The sequence below is a fragment of the Oncorhynchus kisutch genome, linkage group LG5 (genome assembly GCF_002021735.2).
Source record: "Oncorhynchus kisutch isolate 150728-3 linkage group LG5, Okis_V2, whole genome shotgun sequence".
Taxonomy (NCBI): Eukaryota; Metazoa; Chordata; class Actinopteri; order Salmoniformes; family Salmonidae; genus Oncorhynchus; species Oncorhynchus kisutch.
Window position 1 is genome coordinate 6221112 of NC_034178.2, and position 12874 is coordinate 6233985.

The following is a 12874-nucleotide window of genomic DNA, read 5'->3' on the forward strand; positions in this document are numbered from 1 at the left end:
CAGTCACAATACTGCCACCTTTAGGCTTGGAGTATAATGAAACATAGCTCTTGTATACATCCTCCATAAACAAAGGATATATACACACACACCAAAACATTACATGCCATTCACACTCGTAATTTACATTTGACAGTGATTAGTCAATAACACAAGCCGATCCATTTCTTTCCTTCTGACCTTTATTACATACAAAAATATGACTGAGGTTGTCAGCACGGCTCTATGCACACACATGAATAATTGCAGCAGAAATACGTGCAATGTAATACGCAGTGTAATGACCCGTGCATAAGCAGTACTAGCCTGGTCCCAGATCTGTACGCGCTTTAGCCAACTCAGCTTCCTTTGCCGTCCCAGACATGTTAGCTACAGGGTTACCATCACACTGAACACCACAGGGGAGTAAGCTAAAGCACATACAGCTTTATAGGCCAAGGGCCCATTGGAAATGGAACCCTATACAGTGCACCACTTTGAGTCATAGGGAGCAATTTCAGAGGCAGACCCAAGCTAAAGTAGTAGACTCATTAGAAATTCTTCTCTACATGCCTTTAAACGAAAACACATACAATCCAATAGAACTGTTATAAAATTCATGACAAAAACATCTACACGGATGCTGTTACTGCTGGATTAAATTATATACAGGCCATAAAAGAAAAGCCTTCCGCATCAAATAAATAAACTATTGTTACACATTTAGGATTTAAATTATTTGTCCATATCTGTTAGTGGTGGTGAGGGATTAAGATGGTGTCCTGATCTGCTTGAGATGGCGCACCTCGCACACCGGTCTCTCTTCCAGTCCAGACAAAATTAAAGCAGCTACGCACACAAACTTTTCAGTCAAAAAAATATCTATTTACATAAATATAGTACACACACATGCAGCACTCTTCTGTCTGCCTTCGATGATGATTCAACCATAAATTAAGACATTCAATAACACTCATATGCCTCAGTTGTCACTCCACTTTCTACTAGTCATAAAAATAAAGTACCTAATATAGACATTATATATAAATATACACACACAACATTAACAAACACTCTGGTTTCACACAGAAAGCTTGTTTAAAATTTAAGTTCGCATCAACGACAGCAGGGATTTTCAAGTGTCTAACTGATTCCCCATTTAGTGTTTTCTAGAAGTATGAGTCCAAGGCACTTCAGGATGTATCTGAACACACAATCAATTCCAAACCATTCCTTTGTAACCTCTATGCTTCGGAGAACACCCACCCAATCTTCACTACAAGGACTGCACTTCTACCCACTGATAGAGGGTAAGAGGTCATACTGTGGTCCATAGCTTTGGTCCTTTAAGTCCTTTATTTTTTATTTATTGCTTTTGTGCTTAGCTGTTCGCTGTAGCTGTCCTTCCTGTTGTAGTTTGGAGGCTGTGTAGTAGTCATGCCTGTTGTTGTTGTTTGTTATCATTTCTGTTGTAATGGTTGTTTTGCAGCAGTAATTTCTTTTTATGTAGTTGTGTAGTCCTCCAGAAGCCTCTGGTTGAGAATCTCCCAGATCATCAGTTTCCTGAACAGCGGCATGTGACACTGAGGAGAGTGAGAGACAGTGTGTGAGTGAAAAGGAGATTGTACGAGTGTACACCGAGTGAGTATGATAGCCTATGACAGCCTATGTACCTGTCGGAAGGTGAGAGGCCATCCCTGGGCGATGTAGTCAGCATATTTACAGGCAAACACTCCACAGTCACTGCCATTCTTCTGCTGAGGGATCTCCTACACACACACACGCACAAGGGATCCTGGTGAAAAGCAAATCACTAGAGAACGGATGCTATTTCTGACAGCCCTAGACACACTCTGTATACATTCAAGACAAAATAAGAACAACAAAGATGATTAGATATGCATTTCTGTCTGGGTAATTTACGCTGGCCCTCAAGCTGCCCACTGTCCACTTGCACGCGTCCAGATCTTGGTCCTTCCTGGCCTTGTGCTCCTCTCTCAGGTACAGCCTGGACAGTGTTGGACGAACCAAATACATGTAACAGGATTACAGAATGAAATGACAAAAAAGATGGTCATCAGATTACAGGTACTTTTGTCAAACCAAATGATTACTGGAAGGGGACTGAGGACTCACAGTAAGAGGCTGCAGATGTCATCATGTCTCTGTCCCATAGAGTCATAGGACCTCACGGTCCTGGAGTTAAAGTTTATCACCTAGACAGGGAAAGGGAAATAAAGTCCACAGGTATCTACAAATGACCACAGAGAAGGACCTGTGGACTTTCTAAAGCAGTGGTCACCAACCTTTTTTGAATCACAATCACTTTGAGTCAAAATGCAAGACAAGATCTCCCGCTCAGATTTGTTTTATTTTTAACATTACTTAAAAAAACGTCAGCCTGTGCAACATTAACCAACTAAAAACAATTATGTAGCAATGAGGGTTGTGCTAAAGTAGGCTATAGGCCCAACACACCATTACTACATATTGGCTATGCTTGAATTGCTCTGCCAATGTTCTTCAGACATTTCAAACGTTTGCTTCAAAACAAGTGGATCTACTCACGACCTCATGCTGTAAACACAGTCCAGTTCAAAGTGAATGGCACAGATCCATTTATGGCAATGGTCTATTTGCAAATAGGCCTGCTGCATTGCTGATTGGTTGATTGATTGATTATGCCGCACCAGTCTGTGTAGCGTATGGGCGGAGTCGTGCGAGTCAATGCAATAGAATCCTACTACGACGTGTTCTGCCGACAACAAACGCGTTCTGCCGACAACTTGCATAGTTAGTTTTATTTCAGTATGTTGCATTGAAAGTGGCTAGTATTGCATTGATTCAATCACAATTCCCACAGTAAAGGGAAACGTTGATAGTGTAAACTCTAGAAAGTTGAGTGAAGTTCAATCTCGTGCTTCTCTGCGCAGGCTGATATTTCAGCGTGCAGCTCAGAGGCAACATTGCCTATAGGGGTGCACTTGATTTGCTCTATGGGCCTACCCAGTAAGCGGAGATCTACCTTCAAACACATTAAATGGTTCAAAATGTGAACACAGCCTTCTCAGCACTAGGGCTGCCGAATCAAGTGCAGAAATGTTTGGTGATTGACCGGTCGGCTGTGATCGACCGGTTGGTGACCACTATTCTAAAGTGAATGAAGCCCCGTCAATCTGGGGAGATTTACAGCCAGTGACCAGTGGACTCCCAGGTGCAGCGGAACCAGGATGATGTCATACTGGAAGAGGTCCACAGCTTTGGTCCATCGCTTCACGGCGGCGTGCCCCCCTCCATGTAGTTTGGGGAAGAAGAATGTACTGAAGGAGTAGACCTTCAGCCCTTGCCCTGCACTACTGCTACGAGTCATCACTAGGGACAGGTAGAAGTTAATCACCTGAGACACAGAGGGAGAGTTATTTTGTTAGACACACACACACACACATCTATCCTTCTCTTTCTCTCACATGCAGGCACACACAACCTCACTAACACACACACACACACCAACAACCTCAAACTTAACAGCCAACAACCATACACACCTCATCATTGAGCCAGCTCCCTTCCTGTAGGGAAGCAAGGTCTCTCTGTGTGATGCATAGCTTGAAGGCTGAGCTCAGGACCAGGTTAGGATCCCTCTGAGACAGGGCACGACTCACCTCCACAGCCATCTCCTACACACACACACAGTTTGAAATAAACAGAATGAAAACAGACCCATAGAATACGAACACTCATATGTCAACACACTACAGACATACCATAACAGGGAAAAAGAACACTCACCTTGCTGAACCTGGGGAGCTCCTCAGTGCTGTTGAGTGTGTCAGTGTGTGTTGGCGTCTCTCTGTCCACCAGGTTGAGTCTTGCTGCTACCTCTGCAGAGAGATCCAGCTCTGGCTGCTTCTGCTGGAGGGAGAGAGACTTTTTAACAACCTTATGATGCTTCATAGCAGGCTTATGACTCTTCCTAGCACCCTTACTACAGTTCATGAGTGTGTGTCCTACCGTTGCATTGCTGGCAGGTTGGGCATCCACAGATGCGCTGAGAGGCTTACTGAGACACAACTCTCCTCTCATGTCTCTGGTTTGTTTGGCTGAGGATGTATCTCTCCACATATACACACTGGGGTTGGCTGCAGATAGAAGGAGAAAACATTAGCCTAGGACAACAGCTTCCAATACATGAGAAGAGGGGTGAGAGAGGCTGTGATAGTAGTCTACCTCTGAAGGGTCCTGTCTTTGGGGTCACAGACTCATAGGTTCTTCCCAAAATGGCCATTCTATGTACATCTTGTGTAAATGTTTCCCTGTGATGAAGCGAAGAAAACAGAGGTTTGTAAAAACTAGCTAACGGAACCACTGGAATGAAAACTATAATCTCACACTCTCCATCACCACTCACCCCTGGGGTTTGGTGCGGGTGAAGGGCAGCGGTTGGCTCTTGCTGTATTTATCGGACACCATCTCCAGTAGCCGTCTGTAGTGTTCCTTATCACTCTCCTTCAGAGCCTGGAAACAGAACAAACCTGACAACTACTGACATACCTGGCGTGGCATTTAATAAAAACCAGGATCAATCACAGGGTTGATTTTCATTTCAAACTCACCTCCTCCACTGCCAAGCACTGTCTGTGAGAGCGGTTTGGGGTGGGCAGGTCTGAGCTGGGGGGTCTTGTCCCAACCCCCACCCCCTGGGTAGACCGACTGGGAAGGAGCTGGAGTGAGCATCTCTGGGGCTTGTCTCCATCTCTCCCTCTGTCTGGGTTCCCTGGACCCAGCACTAAGCCACTGAAAACAAGACCGAGAACAACACTTACAGGAGGAACATCCCACATATGTAGAACCTTTGTGTTAAAGCCCCAGAACTGAAAGTATGCAGTAGACAGAAGATACCTACGTGTGTTTCCTCAGAGGGGGAGAGGCTCCCTGGAGGAGGCCCAGCCCCCCTCTCTCCCTCTGTCCTCCTACCGTTGGTTTCTCTGGAGACAAGGAAAGAGGGATAAACAAGTTGAAGCAACCACTTGACCTGTCCCCTCTGCTGTTACACATATTATATACACTGATGTTGTAATGTACAACACAGCTGTCCTCCTCCCTTATCGATCAAACAATCAGAACCCTCGTTACTCACCCATTTTCCAATCAGAGCTGCTCATCCATGAGGTGTGGAGTTCATCTATTCCCATCAGGCCCACGGGGCCCTACATAATAGGAGTGATTTAGGACATAGTCAGATGTGAATATTGTGCAGCTATTGCACAAACATTTTAAAGTTTATGTACTGGTATGTGTCTTTCAGTCAGAGCAGTGGTTTATGAGTGTGTTGTGTACGGTACAAGAACGCACCACTGGTACACATTCATACCTGGCTTGCTGTGTACCTTCTGTTTCTCTCACTGGCAGGAGACAGTGGGTTCCTCAGTCTCAGCAGCCCAGCCACCCCTGCTACAGTCTTCTTCACAAAACTAATGATGTCTATGACAATATGAGAGAGTACAACACACATGAATTATAAGAACAATGGCTAAAAGTTATTGGTAATAGGTTACCATACCTTTTCTCCGTCTCTTGATCGCCACTGGTTCACTCTGGCTAACATTTTCTGAAACATGAACGCTGTAACAGAATGTAAACACGTAACTAGCCAGGTAGTAGTTACATTTGTTAGCTACAGTTCGTTTTTCTACAGTACCTTATTATTTGGTACGTTAGGAAATAGTTAGCTAATGTCTGGTAAGTGGCGCGAGGAAAGCCTTATTTATTTTTGAAGCAGCTAACACCAACTGGAATGAATGACAATTGTTGCTAATAATTAGCTAGCTAGGTTAGCGAGCTTGGGTGACAAGTGTTTAAATGTTAAACTAGCTGTTAGCTAGTTGACTGGCTAGCGTTTGCCAGCCAGCTTACTAACGCGTTACATAAACAGCTACACAGAGCACACTAGCACCAAAGACAGTACATGTGCCAGTCACCGACCTCTGGTAGTTCCTTTTGGTTGGCCTGGCGTTGCTATCCTGCCGTTGCGAGTCTATCTCCCCGCCAACGTTCAAACCAGGCCAACCGGAATGTTTTTGCCCGGTTATAGGCTCGAAGAGCGACGATAGTCCGTCAACTACCCATCCGTACATCACAGACAGATACGAGAGAATGGAAACTTCCTCGTACGGTCGGGCCAGGACTATCTGCGGTTTAAAATACAAGCTCAGTGGGCACAAATGTTCTACCTGCGCCAAACCACCATTCACATTCTATCTAGCACAGTTAGCCTAGCATTTAGCTTCGTGTTGAAATGACTGAAGTGAATGTACACAAACGTGAAGACCGTAAACCGTAGGGGGAAAACGTCAGACTTCCTCGTACGTTCTACTTGGATATGCTAATCTTATTCCGCTTTCCCGTACTAGTTGCCACTAGGAAACTCTGAAATGTATGACTTGCTAAGCGGTTGACATCCGCACATGTAAAAATACAACCAGTTAGCGAACACTTCGGAGTTTTCTAGTTCCGACTAGTATTTGAACGCGGAATTAGACTGGTACTGTGGCATGTAAAACATCTTAGCCCGTGAAAAGGCCTGCCAGGGCTCGGTTTTGCATATCATGGGTGTTGTGTGATTATGTTTCCGTTGGATTGTCAAACAAATCATTTCAAAAACTAGGCTACCTGCGCAGTTCGAGCCACTATAACAATTTATTTTGCTGATACTCTGTACTGAACTGTAAAGCCTACTGGCTAGTTTCACCGATAATTTACACAAATGTATGTTTATAATTTCCGACATTTGGTAGGGCATATTATAATTTCCGACATTTGGTAAGCATATTATAATTTCCAACATTTGGTGTGGCCATTTGTTTGTCAACTATAGTTATACATGTCATAATTTGTTGCCCGAGAAGACTAAATACAGTAGTGATCGCCAGACTAATGTCTTACATCGATAGGATGAATGCATTAATCTAGTTAACACCATTAAAGTACTGTTGTAACCAAACGCTGCTTTCCCGACTAAAGAATGGACCCGGAGACCCACAAATACCTGTGTGTTTGATTTTGGTGACACAGCGACTCCTCAGGCAGAGTCAACCCCGTGAAACCTGCAGACAAGTCAGACATGGATGGGAGACAGATTCTACTCAAGGGCAATAGTACCTAAAGCACTCGAAGCAGTGTCGGCAGTGACACTGGATACTCAAGCTAAATTCTCCCCAGGAATGTTTGAGACAGGCCCGAAAAACAGATGGATTAACACCATTTATAATATGGTTCCTCATCTCGAATTCAAGTTCTGGATAGAATGAACTGATACAGATGATGCTAACTTTGGATAGAAATTAGTATATAAATTGTATGTACAATTTAAGAAGCCTATTGGTTGGACCTCAACTAATTAACGATTGTTGCCTAGATCGGCCTGCATGTCGTGTGGCGCTTTGTATCCCGCGGCCGGGGATCCAAATATGGTTGCTCCGCCTCTGAGGCATCTCCGGTCGTTTCAAGAGGACAGAACACGATTTTCAGCTTGTTGCCGAAGTGGGCGGGTTTCGTTTAGGAACACGAGGAGAACACAATAACAAAACAAGGGGGGGAATGGTTGGTCCTGTGCAAAGTCTCCAAATGGCATCAATTTGACCGGGTTTAAGAAAATTAAAAGCTGATGAAACACGTTTCTGAGAAGACTTCAGTACGTTTTGGAACCATATTTGATGTGGTTTAAACACTGTCTTCTAGCAAAACAGTGTCGAAGATAACACATTGGCATTTTCTCAAGATATGGTGAAAGAAAGAAATACACTGAACAAAAATATAAACGCAACATGCAACACTTTCAAAAGATTTTACCGAGTTACTGTTCATATAAGGAAACCAGTCAATTGAAATACATTCATTAGGCCCTCATCTATGGATTTCACATGACTGGGAATACAGATATTCATCTGTTGGTCACAGATACCTTAAAAAGCGGTAGGGGAGTGGATCAAAAAACCAGTCAGTATCAGGTGCAACCACCATTTGCCTCATGCAACTCTTCTTCACATAGAGTTGATCAGGCTGTTGATTATGGCATGTGGAATCTTGTCCCACTCCTCTTCAATGGCATTGCAAGTTGCTGGATATTGGCGGGAACTAGAACACGCTGTTGTACACGTCGATCCAGAGCATTCCAAACATGCTCAGTGGGTGACATGTCTTGTACGTATGCAGGCAATGGAAGAACTGGGACATTTTCCAGGAATTGTGTACAGATCCTTGCGGCATGTGCCAGTGCATTATAATGCTGAAAGGTTAGGATTGCGGCAGATGAATGGCACGACAATGGGTCATTCATATTGACAACATAAAATGCAATTGTGTTTATTGTCTGTAGCTTATGTCTGCCCATATACCATAACCCCACCGCCACCATGGGGCACTCTGTTCACAATGTTGACATCTGCAAACTGCTCGCCCACACAACACCATACACGCTGTCTGTCATCTGCCCGGTACAGTTGAAACCGGGATTCATGTGTGAATAGCACACTTCTCCAATGTGCTAGTGGCCTTTGAAGTTGAGTATTTGCCCACTGAAATCGGGTACAACGCTGAACTGCAGTCAGTTCAAGACCCTGGTGAGGAGGACGAGCACACAGATGAGCTTCCCTTAGGCTTCTCTAACAGTTTGTGCAGAAATTGTTTGGTTGTGCAAACCCAGTTTCATCAGCTGTCCGGGTGGCTGATCTCAGACAATCCCGTAGGTGAAGAAGCCTGATGTGGGGGTCCTGGGCTGGTATGGTTACACGTGGTCTGCGGTTGTGAGGTCGGTTGGACCCACTGCCAAATTGGAGGCTTATGTTAATTTTCAGTTCTCTGGCAACAGAGCTGGTGGACATTCCTGCAGTCAGCATGCCAACTGCACGCTCCATCAAAACTTGAGACATCTGTGGCAGTTTGTTTCAAAACTGCTAATTTTAGAGTGGCCTTTTATTTTCCTAAGCACAAGGTGCACTAGTGTCACCCCTGTCATGTGGATGGACTATTTTGGCAAAGGAGAAATGCTCACTAACAGGGATGTACACAAATTTGTGCACTGAATTCAGGAAAAATACACTCTTTATGGAACATTTCTAGGATATTTTATTCATGAATCATGGGACCAACACTTTACATGTGGCATTTATATTTTAGTTCAGTATAGTTCTCCTTTTCTGTTCCCGAGGCAAATGTAACATTTGCAGGAGTTTATATATTATGGTATGTGAGAGGTTATATGCAGTCAGTGTCTAGATTTCAGTTACCATTCTATTTAACCCATATGAATTTAAATGAGGAAGATTCTGCTTATTCATGTATACAGGGTTAATCGTGAGCAGGATATCAAAGGTGCATGTAAACAGTTTATACGAGTAAGACCTTAAGCGGGATATGAGCTACTATTGGGAAAACTGTGCTCATGTAAACGTGGTCATTAGTTAGTAGTGTGGAACTGGTGGTCAGCCGGTACCTCCTACCTTGTATGCCCCAAATGATTACATAATTTAATGGGCATCTCAGTGATTTAAAGCCCCAGATGAACCAGCTGAAATTGTTGCTGATATAACACATTCTAATATAGTATAGAAATGGTTTAATTTATAATTACTAGAGCACCAGTACATGGCATATCAGTGATTTGACCCCTATGTGAACTGTCATGATCTGCAGTGTAACTGAAGACATAACTACCAAAGACTGGTTTCCCCCTTCTGTAAAACTGTTCTCAAATGACACTGGACTGGAATGACCGTTCTATGTAGGCCAGTTCTTTTAGTAGTTACTATTTTTCTTGCCGGACACATTTTGAGATGGTAAATATATGTGCGTCCAAAGCACCCCAGAACTAATTAATCACCAGTGTTAATGAATGATTAACTAAGTAAAATGGAGGGGTGTTTGTGCCACCATCAGTTTTTGATCAACACACAATCTAACGATACTCTTAAGTATTGATGCAAGTCTGTGCATGTCTGACCCTGCCTATTTTCGGCCCTGCCTTTAAAAGATGCGCAAGGCAAGTAATCACACAATTAAAATATTTATTTTGTAGAAATGGTGATCGATAAAAAAACATTGACAAAACATGTCCACCAGCTTTGATCTATAGATCGGAATTCCAGTGTGAAACTTTGCACATGTATCCACGTGAAACTTTAGCAAATATTAATACCCAAGAACATATATACAGAATCAGAGATACAAAGGTGTATAAAACTCAGGTAGAAAAATAGCGATCTAATACTTTCAAAAACACATGCATTCGGGTGAGAAGACCTCTTAGGGAGTTACTCGGAGGTCGACAGAAATGTGGATAATTTTTTTTTCCGTAAAAAAATAATTTAATGTCTTAAATTCTAACTTTCTAAATCAGATAGACAAATACATTCCATTGTATATTTAAACACAGAGATGGATCATAAGGATGTTGGATTGAAAGGAGCCATTCATACACTGCTTCATTCCTTCCTTCAGCGGTCAGACTTTTTGTGGTAGGAGAGAAGAGATGGAGAGTCTGGAGGAGAGAGAAAATGTGTCAGAATCAGATAAGGGCAACACAATCTCTCGCTCTCTCACACACACAAACATATGAACACCCAGGTGTCTGTGGAAAAACACACCCAGTACAGAAGAAAACTATTCAATGGACCATTGTCCATTTTAGAATGGCTATGTAGTGACTACCCACGTGTGCCTGCTTACACCAGATTGTGCCCTACCCTGAGATGTACATCCTGGTACTTGTAGTTTGTACTTGTAGTTTGTTCAATACGGTGAGGGTGATGTGGGGAGATAGTAACGAAGCAGTGTATTCTGGTACTTGTAGTTAGGTCCTCACCTGGGCCGTACCGGTAGATGGGGGACAGACAGCTGAGGTACAGCCATGTCCTGTTCTTTTGCAGCCACCGCTGCCAATAGCCAATCATATCAGGGGAACTTGGAGGTGGGGCTAAATAAGCCCTGCTAACTGGGTCAGGAGATGGGATTGGAGGTGGTGAGATTGATTGATCAGTTTGTCAGAGAGGAAGTATGTCCATGGTAACAATGCCGTCACCTAACCCAGGCGATTGTGGGTAGTGTACTTGCCGTGGTACGATGCCATCGCCAAGCTAAAGCCCCACTTTCTCTCTGATCTTCCCCATCTCATTCAGTGAGTGTGTGCTCAAACAGTAAGTGCAACCAGTGTGCGTTTGTACCTGGACGTGCAGCCCCCAGGCGTTGCTGTACGTTCTCCAGGTGGTGGATGTAGTCTGTCAGAGATCGCTCGGCATCCTGGGACAGAACACTGGACGAAGCAGGCTCAGAGGACAGGACCGGGTTGGAATACACTCTAGGGGGGAAAAGAGTGGACAGAATAAGAGAGGGGAGAGAAAGAGGGGGGAGAAGAGAGAAAAGGAAATAAATTAAATCAAGGTATGTCGTTAGTTTCCCCCTCACATTAATGGATGTTTACTATGTAAGGAGCAGTACCGGTTGTGGAGCCTGAAGGGTGATTTCATTGGTGAGACCACACCCTTACGGGTGGGGCTGCTGTCTCTAGTAGGTGGAGAGGAGTTGTGATTGGCCAGTGGCTGCTGCTGCTGCCTCAAAACCTCAGTCCTGGAAGCTGAGAGAGAAATAGAAAGGTGACACACTGAACTGTCGATGTACCCTGCCTGTGTGACGTTGGTAATCCTATCTTCATCGCTCTGGATGTTTCTCACACGCACCTGTGCTGTGTCCGTTGACAGTGACAGTAGTTGTAACTCCTCTCCTGACGACTCTCTGCCACTTCCTGGTCAGGAACTTCAGTCTGGAGGAGAAGGACAGGGAAGGGTTAATATGCATAACACAATGACCCATAGCTCTATATCACACACACGTCCAACCCAACCCACCGTGAGATGGCGATGACAGCTCGTACTGCTGCTCTGAAGCGCGAGAGGGGAGAGTGTGTGTGTGCGTGGGGGGGCGAGGGGTGCGCCCCCATCCGAGCGATAAGACAGAGAGTTGCCTGTTCACAGTCCTGAAAGCCCCCCAGCAGCAGCAGGAGGTAGCGCTTCTGGTAGACCAGAGACTTCCTAAAGCTCTCAGCCCGTAGATAGCGCTCATACAGTCGCTGGAACTAGAGGAGGGACAGAGACACAAACTGGGTTAAAGGGACGTCAAGACAAGGGACTTCACACCAGACGATCCATGGGGACTTTCAGCCCAGAGATCGAGTGTGTGTGTGCGTGAATCAGTCTGTTAGTTTGCGCGTGTGGCTCACCTTGCTGTTGCTGAGGTCAGTGCTGGGCCGGTTCTCAGTCTGTGCCTGTCGTAGCTGTCGTTCCAGACAGGACAGGGTGTGTTTCAGGTTAACTGTCTCCTGACTCAGCTCCTTCACGCGGGCCGACAGGTCAGAGTTCTCCCTCGACAACCTCTCCCCCAGCGCAGAGGAAGAAGAGGAAGACTGCAGGGAGAGAGAAATTGGTTATCATGGTCCTTATCAAACTGTCGCAAATCTCCCCCAAACACCATAAATCCATTTTAAACACTGCCGTCTAGCTCGTCTCCCAGTGCTTCATGTTGCTATGCATGGGCCAAGCTATGATCAGCCATTTCTGGTACCTGGTGGTTGTATTGGGTTGTGCTGGTCTGGTCTGGCCCAGTCAATGTGTTATTCTTGGGTTGGAGTGGGCTGGAGTTGTACTGGTGTCGGTTGGACAGTCTCTCTGTGGCCATCTCTCTCTCCTCCCTCTCTAGCTCAGCCAGAGTCTGCTGGAGATCTCTCATCCTCTGCTGGTCCTGCTGCCGCAATAACTCCAATTCACACTGCAGAGAGAGAGAAGAGAAAACAGGACAAAGATGGCATACAAGTGGCTGAGACACAGTTGTATTACAAGTCAGACAGGCA

General features: G+C 44.8%; 2 protein-coding genes across 10 annotated transcripts in view; both read right to left on the reverse strand.

The window, feature by feature from the left end:
- Nucleotides 1-162: 162 nt before the first annotated feature.
- Nucleotides 163-7211, reverse strand: LOC109890570 (sentrin-specific protease 2-like). 3 transcript variants are annotated; one of them, XM_031824272.1, is made up of 17 exons: nucleotides 7025-7211; nucleotides 5962-6167; nucleotides 5540-5601; nucleotides 5351-5460; nucleotides 5117-5186; nucleotides 4883-4964; nucleotides 4593-4773; nucleotides 4388-4494; nucleotides 4207-4292; nucleotides 3991-4118; nucleotides 3769-3891; nucleotides 3525-3656; nucleotides 3170-3376; nucleotides 2116-2195; nucleotides 1903-1987; nucleotides 1653-1748; nucleotides 758-1562 (listed from the first exon to the last, which is right to left on the reverse strand). In XM_031824272.1, exons 2-17 carry the CDS (start codon nucleotides 6111-6113, stop codon nucleotides 1482-1484), a joined length of 1782 nt encoding a protein of 593 aa, XP_031680132.1. In that variant the 5' UTR covers nucleotides 6114-6167; nucleotides 7025-7211; the 3' UTR covers nucleotides 758-1481. The 3 variants fall into 3 exon arrangements, with proteins under 3 accessions (XP_020338092.1, XP_031680132.1, XP_020338093.1); XM_020482503.2 differs by lacking the exon at nucleotides 7025-7211 and having other exon boundaries at nucleotides 163-1562; nucleotides 3769-3888; nucleotides 5962-6343; XM_020482504.2 differs by lacking the exon at nucleotides 5962-6167 and having other exon boundaries at nucleotides 7025-7209.
- Nucleotides 7212-10023: 2812 nt separating this feature from the next.
- Nucleotides 10024-12874, reverse strand: part of LOC109890394 (pericentrin) — a 33165-nt gene continuing 30314 nt past the window's right edge. For 4 of the 7 annotated variants that reach the window (XM_031824276.1, XM_031824274.1, XM_031824275.1 and 1 more), the window contains 8 exons: nucleotides 12589-12792; nucleotides 12248-12430; nucleotides 11877-12103; nucleotides 11709-11791; nucleotides 11470-11605; nucleotides 11196-11329; nucleotides 10838-10966; nucleotides 10024-10513 (listed from right to left, as the gene is read on the reverse strand). In XM_031824276.1, coding sequence (XP_031680136.1) covers nucleotides 10470-10513; nucleotides 10838-10966; nucleotides 11196-11329; nucleotides 11470-11605; nucleotides 11709-11791; nucleotides 11877-12103; nucleotides 12248-12430; nucleotides 12589-12792 — 1140 coding nt within the window. In that variant the 3' untranslated portion in view covers nucleotides 10024-10469. The remainder of the gene's footprint in view (nucleotides 10514-10837; nucleotides 10967-11195; nucleotides 11330-11469; nucleotides 11606-11708; nucleotides 11792-11876; nucleotides 12104-12247; nucleotides 12431-12588; nucleotides 12793-12874) is intronic. The other 3 variants (XM_031824278.1, XM_031824277.1, XM_031824279.1) reach the window with 2 other exon arrangements.

Bases quoted from the DNA above. Each gene is read 5' to 3' on its own strand.
- LOC109890570 (XM_031824272.1), bottom strand. From the start codon at position 6,113: ATGTACGGATGGGTAGTTGACGGACTATCGTCGCTCTTCGAGCCTATA. The intron at 4,965-5,116 runs GTGAGTAACGAG...CCTTGTCTCCAG, and splicing joins CAGCTCTGATTGGAAAATGG to AGAAACCAACGGTAGGAGGA. The intron at 3,377-3,524 runs GTGTGTATGGTT...TCTGTGTCTCAG, and splicing joins GGAGCTGGCTCAATGATGAG to GTGATTAACTTCTACCTGTC.